Below are 11612 nucleotides of genomic sequence, written 5' to 3' on the forward strand. Positions count from 1 at the left end.
CATGGGCATTTTTTTATCTGTTTAGATAAAGAAATATTGACTTATTATTGAAGTTTGGTTGCCACTAATTATTTTTCTATTTATGATATATACTCTTCTTAGATGCTCACGGGACCGACCAGCATTGGGGTAAAAAAAATATGGTCAGCCTAAAATTTAATGTTCATTCTGGTCACATCAGACTGCACTATCTTTCTCTTAAAGGATGACCCAATGGGTCACAGGGTTGTCTAGTATAATCTAGTTTTGTCTTGGTCCTGCCAATTATATTTTGAATCCTCTTTCCTTTTTGGAGTTCAGATACTGGAACTCCAAATTATACTGATAATCAAGGCAGCTTTTGGCTTGGAAAAAATTGTGTACTTTTGTTATATTGAATGCCAGTTGCTCTTAGATAACAAGACGCAAGGTCATGTTGATGCCCTATTATGTTTACAGGATTCTGGGGATTTCTGGCTGGTCAGTGGGAGAAGTAGCAAGTTAGATTGGACGAATCTTCTGTACTTAGATCTTTGTACTGGCTTTTCCAATGACTGGTGTTTATATTTTTAAAACTTAAGGTCAACGCCCTAAACAACTTACCATGGTGACCCACCAGTCTGTATTATTTGTATCAGTAATGTTATTTTTATCAATAATTTGCAGATGAGGAGATAAAACTATAGTACAGAGCTTTAAGATAAACTGGTGAGTTTATCACAGAGATCTGTTAGCTTTTTTCAGACTGATAGCCTTTTACCCTTAGGTTCCACAAACTTAGCCAGAAAATACTTACCTGTAATAATTATAGGACTATTATTATTCATGAAACAATACTTTTGCAGCCAAAACAACAGAGCTGACAGAAAAAAAACAGCCTTAACATAGTCAATAAGAAGTTTTTCAGCTAACGGTCTTTCTAAACAACCATGCCTTTTGAGTTTAGGTGAATTTCAACCCACACCATGGGGCCATCATTGAAAAGCCCTTGTTCTCATTAACATTCACTAAACCTCTGGTGGCTGAAGAACTCAAGGTTCGAGATTGCCAAAATATGCTAATGTATTTAGAAATCCTTTTCACTGAAATGCTCCATCTAGATCAGGGTTTCTCGACCAGGGTTCCGTGGCACCCTAGGGTTCTGCAAGAGGTCCTTAGGGGTTCCCTGGGAGATCATGATTTATTAAAAAAATTATTTCAAATTCAGGAAACTTCACATTAGAGAGGTAAGTTTTGTTCTTTATTTTCAGTTTAAGAACACTGTTAATGCATATCTAAAGGCCTACACATGAAACGAATATAATTTTCTAACTTCTGGTCTATCTTTGAGCCTGAATGTGCAGGGGTTCCCCGAGGCCTGGAAAATATTTCAAGGGTTCCTTCAGGGTCAAAAGGTTGAGAAAGGCTGATCTAGAGTATCAAACGGGAGGAGGAAATGGGGAGCAACAGAGAGACACGCAACTAAGAAAAAAACTGAATTAAGCATCTTGTTAGAGTTTGCAGTTAGCTTCAACCTTTTATTGCCTTCTCTGCATATTAATAATATACTTTATTTTATTAAGCTGGGGAGATAGGGGAAGTTTCCAAACCAAGGTTATCACAGAGTTCAGCACCAGGAAACCTGATGCTAAACTCTATTTGTTTAGCATCAAGAGTTTACCTTGAGGTCCTTGCACACGACAAATCCTCACTTTGTCAACATGGCACAGTTTTATCCAAGCAACAATTTAATATTTATGCTAAGAGGATTCTCCCAAAAACTGTTTAAAAGGGAGCCTGTGTTCCTTTCATTTGTATTTTAAATAAATAATGAGAACATTGAACACATTACTCTTTTCTCAGGGCCTGAGGTCGGTTAATCTTATTATTTATGAAGTGATGTGCTACTTTATGGTGCTTAGTGCATGTTAACAGATGCTATTATCACGGCCGGATGTGGGACAGAGAAGATATATAGGAATGTGATGTTTTAATACTGTCCTTGTGCTGTAATGTACGATGGATTATGTGCACAGGAAGGTAGAGCTGCAATTAACGGCCTACCAACATGGGTGTAAAGTTGACATATATTGTCTCCTGAGTATTCCACTGCCATCAATAATTCCCAGGAGAAAGATGACCCCTTTTGGATAGGTTTTGTTTCATCCTTTTCTCAAGGGTCAAAATGGCCCTTGATTGCAAAGGATTGTGTCCATTAATTATTTGAGTGGTGTTGAAAGCATTAATCGGTTAATTGTTGGGGCCAGTCCCTGATCTCCTCTGCTGCAAATGAAGATGTGGCATTCTACTTACGTTAGCTTTGGCACAGTCGTTTTCCCTCCAATAGCCTTTGGTAGAGGTTGTCCTGTTGAGCTGAAGCTGAATAGTTAATGAATACTGCAGTAACTTCCACTCCTTTGGATTGTGTTCTACTGTACTGTTAAGATGCGGTAGTTTTAAATATTCTTGAAATAACACCAGAGGGGAGGGGCAATCAAGTGTCTATAGCTGTGAAATGTACAAAATGCCGTAACCAACTTAACTGCATGTCTTAATTAGAGGGAGGGACAAGGGTACCAATTTAGACATTGCTGTTGCTAGTAGCAACTTAAACACATAGAGTATGCAGATAGGGAGTAATGATATAGAAGGGATGTACTGAAACATTCCAGTATGTGAGTGTCCCTTCAGATGTTACTGGATCCCTACTCTGAGGAACCCCAAACAATATGGCCAATGATAAGGGATGCCAAGAGTTGGAGAGGAACCCTTGGTGGGTCTTTAGTGCTAGATGCAGTTGATTATTGACAGAAATGGCATTTCTGCTCTGGGGAATGGTAGGACCCCGGGATCTCCCACAGTGTCATATGCACATCAGTTAGACAAATGTACAGATTAAGACATGTTTGTTTGGCAACCTTTCAAAAGAAAGTTGCCAGAAACTCCCTTACCCTTGGGTCAGGTTTGTATTCTCAAATATCTGCACAAGTTCCCTTGATCTTAACTAGATTTACCCCAACTGTGGAATGTTGATTGCATGTAAGATGGCCTTCCCCCCCACTCCAGGTACATCAGACTACCTCTGATATCAATCTCAGCCTGCCTGACTCTTGTGCCAGTTGAAGCTGATGGAAGTTGTAATCCAGAACTTGTATTTCTAATGGAAAGTAGCATATCAAATCAAATCTTTATTCTGGTCGCAAATAAATAAAACTGGACAGGGCTGGATTGCAGAAAGAGGCTGTAAATTATGCCCATTACTGTGTCTAGGTTAAAATTATTTACTTCCGTGTCCCAATAACCGAGCTTTACAAAGGGGTGCTTAACTATCTTTTTATCTTTTTAATCCACACTAATAACTCATCCTATATTAAACTTTAGAATAATCATTTTTCCCCTTTAAAACCACAAACAAGCTATTTAGAAAAAGTGTGTTTCTAAGGTATTCCATTGTCTTTTGAACATCTCCTCTTCCTCTCCTATTACAATAATGAAAACTGTCTTCAACTTCATGCACTTTTAAAAGCATTAGATAATTAGCCAGCTGTTGGCAAATTAAAACACACAGAGATACAAAACTAAAATGGAAGACACTAAATTGCTACAAATTTCCTTGTGCAGGAGAACTAAATGGCAGCCTTTATTACAACATAATCTTATGAGATGTGTCAGTTTACTACTCATAAAATCTTCCCACACAGGACTGCAGATTTAGTTGCTTATTATAATTAAGCTCCAGTCCTATTGATGAAGATCCCATTTAATAAGCAACAGTGTAATTCAAAGGGTTTCTCTGGGGACATAGCAAACGCTAACCTCTTAATTTAATTTTGTTGAAGTTTTGCCCATCTATTCATCAGCAGAAATTGTTATTAACCTTCATCTGCATCCGGCCAGTCCCCCACTTCTTGTTCCTTTTGCCAAAGCTGATAGACCTGTAAATCTCTCAGATTTACAAACCACATACTGCAATATTATTTAATCTACCCTGTGACCGTAGCTCAATAAATTAGGTTTAATCTCCCTCAATAATCTAGTAATATTGCAAAAACTATGAACAATGGCATGAAGCACCTACTCCAGATAAGATTTGAGATAATGAAAAAATAATTTGCCATCAAAATGCTGGTGGATTGAATTTTCTTTGTGAATGTCCTTCTCTCAGAAAGTGGAAGCTTGCATCAGAAGAAGGAAACAGCTTTTATATTAATCAGACAATAAAATATATCCTTTGACATCAATGAGATCTAAGTTGGTCTTTCCGGTCTAATTGATTTAAGTGGGTCTAAGCATGATTACATCTGGATCCAAGAACATGTTGTCTGTTCTTGTTTTCCGATACACTTCTGAAATCTCTTTCCATTTTTTGAAAAATTTCTCTTGCAAAAAGCCTCAGAGTGCTTTCAAAATGCTGATGTTTTGAGATCACAAAGAATGTCCCCCTCCCCTTCCATGTCTCTAGCACTTGTAGTCTTCCAGGATGGTCACATTTTCTGATATGAAAAAAAAGAAAACATGGACCTTTCCTTCTGAAGTCTTCTCTTAAGATTTAAATTGAGAGGCAAGCAGGTAAAATTCCAAACCACTGGAAGGACAATTGGACATTGAAAATTGAATATTGACTTTATACTTTGAGTTCCTCCTATCTAAGAACTCTGCATCTGCCCATAACTATTCATTACTCCTCTTTGGGGAAGGAAAAAGAAGCGCAAGTGATATCTTTTCCATCAAACTGAATGTGTTCCCCTGCAAAATAATAATAATAATAATAATAATTGCAAAATAAAATTACTGCATAGCACCAATTTGTTCAATGCATTTACTGTGAGTCCCCCAAAAGTTGCATCCTAAAAAGTTGGATTTTGAACTGCTTCCAGTAACTCATTTCCAATCTTTTTGATTTTAGGTGCCATTCACCACTTTCAAAAAACTTACCCAAGGATGAGAAACCCAAATGCCACCCTTACTGGCAGGACGATGATCCCAGTATGCCATTACCCTTCAACCTTGATGATATAATATTTGAACTACAGTCTATTCTGGAAGATTAGAAGTTTGGTCAGAAACGGGCAAGAGTTTTATTGCTAAGAAACACCAAAGAAGTGCAAAGAAAATGAAGAAGCCAGACTTAGTGATGTTCAGTAGCACGATCAATTAAGAAATTAATCAAAGGACATTACTGGAGTAGGATTATGAAAAGAAGATTATCCGAGATCTGTTTTGGAGACAAAAACTCAGGCAATATCCATACCAGGGAACATTTCAGATGGGTAATGAGAAATCAAGGGCCAACTGCAGACTGTTTTAATGGCTTTTTTTTTGGTCTTCTGTTGCATAACAAAGAAACACCGTCCACTTGCCCCATGAATCTGGAAAATATCATTGTCCTACCTTAAAGGATTGTTCTGAGCTTTACAAGATAAAGATGTGAAGTATCCAGTTTGTTTTATGTAGGGAAACATTTTGAGTGCATAGGAGAGAGAAATAAAGTGCATAGAAATAAAAATAAAAATGGGTGCATTTGGGGACCTGCAAGATGCGCATGGAGTGCCAACTTTTTGTTTGCTTTCACTGTCCTTGATTACTGATACAAATATCATCATCATCATCATCATCATCATCATTTTGGGCGGGGGAGAGGGTGTTGGATCCCTTCTTTAAGGGGCCAATATAATATTGCTGTGTTTTTGTGTGTTTTTAATAAGAAATAAAAATTCCAAAATAAGCTGATGTAATGGTTCCAGTCATTTGGGAAGCACTCAGTAAATGTGCTGCTATATAATGCTATATTTCCTATAGGAGTAATGAAATTTAACTTGGTATGCAACTGGTTAGCACCTGTAGGCCTCAAGGCGATCATTAACACCAAAGCCAAGAGTGCGACCAGGGGATCAAAGCCCTTCCCTTTTTAACGCACATTGACAAGGGGTAGGGCTTTGACCATCCAGTGATGTACACCATTTTGAAGAAGACATCCCTGCTGCCTGTATTAACCTATGAGAGTTGACCAAGCCCTCACTCCTATGTTGCTGAGTCCTCATTCCTATGTAGCTATACCGTCACTCCTATGTGGCTATATACTTCTTATTTAGGTATCTTCCATCATCCATCATCCTTTGGGGGAGTTGTCTTGGAACACGGTGAGTAAATTAGGTTTGTATGATATATGAATTGTTTGATATGTGAATTAGGCCACAAAACAGCTTCCAGCCATAATGATTAATATTTTACTAGTACTGTTTTGTTTTCCATCTCCAAATCCCTGAGAAATGACAAGGTCAAACAGAAGGGATAAATTCTTGTGTCTGCAAGTCAGAGAGCAAGAGAAAAGTACAGGCCTGCATTCTTTCACCCATATATGCGTGGCTTACTTTTGTTTAGAGACAAACAGTTTTCTAAACAAAACCAAGTGGTTTTCTTGCTCCTGATTGGAATCTGGAATCTCCACTGCACTCACTCATGCATGTAATCTTTTGTCACCGTTTCCCCAGAAATAGTGCCAGTGAGTCCTGCATTTTTATCACAGCTGGTAAGTGGTCTTTAACTTTAAACAACTCAAGATAAAGCCCATCAGGCAGAGGGTGGAAAAGGAATGCCACTGTTCCCTGCTCTGACAAGGCAATTGTCTTTCAGCGAAACATTGCGGATTGAGAGGTATGGAGTGGGCAATGTGAACTCTAAAGAGGACTGCATTTGTTTTACTGTTAATATATGACTAATTCTCTTTCATTTAAGTGTTGGAAGCTATGACTTACAAAGCCTCCAACAACATTGCATCATGGCTCTTTGAATGAAAGTAGTGCTTATTTTCATGGCCATCTGGAACTCAAGAGCTGGCGAGTGTAAAAGGTTTTCTGGATTGCTCGCCAGCTTCTGTTCAATAGGATTTGCATGACCATATATTTCTTTTTAAAAATGCAAAGTCCTGTAGCACCTTAACAGTCAACGAATTCTTTTTTGGAAGAAGATTTTGCAAAGGAGAGTCAGTTGATCACCCTCTGTTGCCAGGTACATTTTGAACCTAAGGATGGAGCAGAGACAGTAAACTGTACACAGTGAGAACTTTGAAGAACTTTGGGGACATGGTCATGAAGTTTCCCTGGCAACAATATTGGATATGTGGTTTTCCATAGCCTGTTTTCAGGAAGCATTTCAACTCCCAATCTAATCTACAGCCCTGAGAATCCCCTGGTGGTATTACACGCACATACTAACCAGCCCAACCTCATTCAGCTTCCAAGGTCAGATGAAGTCACCTTCTGAGATAAGTGAGATTATATTTTGGCCCAGCGATACCGGTCACATCTGATTATGATCTTCACTGGGAATAGGCAGCTAGGAGAATTTGTTCCTGTGGCTGTTCTCTCTCCACTGAGCAACCACCAACAGGAGTTTGTAGCTCACAAATGTGGGATGCAACAACACACAACAAAGCACAGATATTAAGCAGTTTGGGCTCCACCAAAGCCTTGCATTGTACGCTATATGTCTCTCCCAATTAAGTCCGAATCCTCCATAAGGAGGACCAGGGTCAGGCAGAGAAGGACTACTTCTGTCCAGTCATTTGACTCAATTGCAATGGGTACATTTCGCAACATCCTGTTTCTGGACTTTGCCTGCCTTTATTTTTCATCATTGCTGGACAAACTGCAGTGAAATTGGTCCCGTTGCACGTGTGTGTCAAGCTAAATGGATTACTGAAGATACAGATCTGTTTGCCTGTCTGCACTTGCCTTTCGACAATATCCATCAGTTTTACAAAAAGCTCTTGATTAAACATAGAACCCAAACAGATGTCAAGGTTCAAGGCAAAAGGTCGCTTCCCCCCATCTAACAATCCCCAAATTGGACTGAAAGTTGATTTTGCATTAGCAGAAAGTAATTGTTGGCAGAAATGAAATCCTCTCACTGGGCTGAAGATAGGAGAGTAAAAGACATGCTTTAAGTTTGCGGGGAAAGTCTCTCATTTTGCTTTTGGGGGGAATGTGTCAAGTGTTTCCTTATATTTACGATTCATATCTCTGTTCAGAAAGCTGGCTCAACCCACGATCCCTTCTTGGTGGTGTAAAAAAAGTGGCTTTGATTTAGTGTTCCCGTTTGGCAGCAAACCATTTGTTTGCATCTGTAAGTGCTTAGAAGATGCATTCAGTTCACAATTCCAGTCTGAAAACCAACACAACATTTGCATCAGTTTACTTCTTTGAAGCTTTTGATGCTGTTCTTTGTCAAAATGTTTTCCAGGGTAGTTGACAAAGAAGAGCGAGAAAACCGTTCCTTGACCAATAGTTTAACGATGAAAAGACATAGCACAAAAGGAAAAGGAAAGGAGAGGGTGAAGGAAAAGTATAATCAGACAATAGGTTTCTTAACTACAAAACTCGGCAGGAAGGTTGGAAATAATCCCTCTAAGCATTATGAAAGGGTTATTTTTGAATTTGGACTTAGTATTCTTCCAGCTCTCTCCTTCATTAATGTGTTGTACGTCACTCATTCACTTAATTGTTTTTAATTTTTAAAGATGTACAGTATATCATCTGATAATATTACTTAAAACACAAAGGCTTAAAAAAATACTGACAAGAACAGGATTAGCATGGTGGTATTAATGTTTCTGGGATTTCCCTTAGCAGCAATGTGACCAAGGGGAGTGGGCAAAGGACTTTCTATTGTCATTGGTTCAGCCTCCCTGTCTTCCCACGCATTGGTTTGGGTGATAAGACATCCAGTAAATTGTCATGGCATCAAATAGAAAGGAGTGAATCTCTGGTTATGATGCTTGAAGCCCTTCCATGCATCTTATTTTCTGGGCCTTTGGGCTCCTAGGAAGCTGCTAAGGAGTTTTTGAACTCCAAACTGACATGTACACCACACTGTTTTTGTTTCCCTTTTTTTATTGCTTTAGGGCCACTTGGTAAAGCGATTGCTCAGAAAACATCCAGCCTTACCTGGTTTCATTTCATCGAGGTAAGGCAAGGTTGTCGTCATTTGCTTATGGCTCTTTTTTTTTTAAAAGAATAATGTAAACCCTTGGAATTGGTGGTGTTTTGACCTTACTTTAAAGAGTTTCCCCACTGCTACATAAATTCTCAACAAACAGAAATGGCTAACTATTCTAGCAGAGTGTCTCTCCAGGAAAGAATGCAAAATCAAAGAGAAACACCAATGGGGGCAAATCAAATGCTATATTATTAATGCTTAACTGCTGAATTATTAACCTCCTTGGCTTCCCCCTATCCCAAATACGTTCATGGGCAAGGTTTGCTGAACAGTGAGCGTGGAGGAGCAGTGGCTGTCTAGAGCAGCGTTTCTCAACCATGGCAACTTTAAGATGTGTGGACTTCAACTGGCTCATTGCTGGCTGGGAAACTCTGGGAGTCAAAGTCCATACATCTTAAAGTTGCCACGGTAGAGAAACACTGCTCTAGATACTGTGGGACTTCTGTTCCAGCTTCACCTAGTTATGGGCACTGACAACTGATGCTGGGAGTTTTAGCTAAGCAGATCCTGGAGGGGTACAGGTAGCTCTTCTGTGCTTCAGAGGAACAGGGGAAAATGTTGGCCACACTTTACTACAACTGGAATCACACTGCATGGGTCAATCACGCTGTTGGTTACTCCATACCAAACAGCTGTGGGTGTCCATAGGGCTGCTATGAGTGGCTTGCCCATTCCTGAAATGGCTTCCATGCTGGCATGGCCAGTCACCAACCATCTATTTGCTAGAAGGCAGACTGGTGCAGTTGCCCCCAACCACCCCCTCTCAGTCCCCCTGAAGATGGTCCAGCTTATTTTTTGCCTCTTTTCTGGGCGTGGGTGGGTGTCAGGGGTCAGATTTATACACCAAGTAGTGGGCTGCAGCAAACACCATGGTTTAAGATTTCTGAAAATGCCTGTGGAAAGCAAGCATGTTCTTGGAAATCAAGAGGCTTGTGGAGGCTGGTGCATGTTTTTGCACATGCCAGCTTAAATAGACAAGAGTTTGGCGTCATTTACTATTGAAAGAAACGTTGCAAAGTGTAGAAAGGATAATAGGGCTGAGGGCAGGGTGGTGTCAGGTGCTAAAGGGGTGCCTGTGAGCACACTTGTGTGCCTAAGTGCCATGCTGGGGACTTAGAGCATCCCTGGGGGTGATTTATGAAGCATGCCAAAGACTCAGAATTGGCTCCCTATTCAGTAATGGGATCTCTTTCCTTCCTTAGCCTGTCCAGAGCTAACGTGGAGCTCCCGTAAATCCTTTGATGCCGCCATGTCTCTAGTTCAAAGTTTCTTCTGCCACTCTGGCTAATGGGGTCAGAGTGACTCTTTTTGTAATAGATTGCTGGTCCCTTGAGTGCCCAGACTTTTGAAAGACATGCCACAATGAGAGGGACTGGCTGTTAAATAACATTTGATGCTGCTCAGGGGAATGATAATTACGGCGTTTAGTTAGGATGATTCACGGAGGTAAGAGCCACATTCCGCAAGACACAGGCTCAGCCCTGACCTTTTCCAAGGAAGCGGGTCAAAACTCATCAATTGTCTCTGAAGTTGGCATATCAGGTCACATCTGTAGGGTGGGGAAAGGATCAGGGTGGATAGATGGGGCTTATTCAATCACGCTTCTGAAAAAAGATGCCAAACAGATTCATGTACTGATGAGTGAGGGATATCAGGAGGGATTTTAGCCTGTACAACATCATCCAGGCCTGGTCAAAGAAATACAGGGAGCCCAGGAGCACCATAAGAGAGATTTCTTCACATCTATGGCCCCTAGAGGGTGAGGCGATGTTTTTCAGCTCTTTTTTGAGACCAGACAGCCTAAATCCCTCAGGTAGAATTGGGCCTATCACATCCTGTGCTGAGTCAAAACCTTTGAAAGTTGCAGTCTCAACATATCTGAAGGGCATCAGACTAGGAAGGTTCAGAACCAGGAGATACCAACACTTGCTAAGGTTGTATTCCCTTTACCTTGCCAGCAATGCAAACTGAGTTAGATCTGTGGACTCTTGTTAAAAAATGGGCTATGAAAACTGTCTTTGCTATAAAGGAGTACTCACCTTCACTGGATGTGTTTGAGCTGAAGCCAGACAGCTGTCTGTCAAGGGCATTTGAATTTTATTTCCTGCAATGAACAAGGAATTGGATGCAAGGACCTAAGTGACGCCTTCCAGCTGTAATATCCTATAAAATACTAGGATGTTCTATAAAAAGGAAATAGTCCCATCTCTTGGACAAGCTGTCACCATGTTTTTCTAACAACACAGGCTATAACTTTATTCTACATTCCTTAATCTGCTCTGCTCCTGACAGTTGAGACTACTTTCAGTCTTGCAATGTTAATGAATTATGTAAGTATGTAATGTAATGTATGTATGTATGTATGTAAGTATGTTTTTTTTTATCCATTCAATCGTATCCGATTCTCAGACTCTGGACAAGTCCCTGCAGTTTCCTTAGCAAGGTTTTTCAGAAATGGTTTGCCATTGCCTCCTCCCTGGGGCTGAGAGAGAGGGACTGGCCCAAGGTCCCCCAGCTGGCTTTGTGCCTCAGGTGGGACTAGAATTCCTGGCCTCCTGGTGTCTAGCCTGGAGCCTTAACCACTACACCAAACTGCCTCATGTATGTATATAACCTTATAATAGAGTTATACTCATAATTGTGCTTCTTGTCTGGAC

At 40.2% G+C, this 11612-nt stretch overlaps 1 protein-coding gene across 3 annotated transcripts in view; it reads left to right on the forward strand.

The window, feature by feature from the left end:
- Window positions 1–5688, forward strand: part of FTO (FTO alpha-ketoglutarate dependent dioxygenase) — a 189915-nt gene extending 184227 nt beyond the window's left edge. For all 3 annotated transcript variants that reach the window (XM_063312839.1, XM_063312843.1, XM_063312842.1), the window contains one exon: window positions 4865–5688. In XM_063312839.1, coding sequence (XP_063168909.1) covers window positions 4865–5009 — 145 coding nt within the window. In that variant the 3' untranslated portion in view covers window positions 5010–5688. The remainder of the gene's footprint in view (window positions 1–4864) is intronic.
- The last annotated feature ends 5924 nt before the right edge of the window (window positions 5689–11612 follow it).

This window comes from Candoia aspera, chromosome 11 (assembly GCF_035149785.1).
Source record: "Candoia aspera isolate rCanAsp1 chromosome 11, rCanAsp1.hap2, whole genome shotgun sequence".
Classification (NCBI taxonomy): domain Eukaryota; kingdom Metazoa; phylum Chordata; class Lepidosauria; order Squamata; family Boidae; genus Candoia; species Candoia aspera.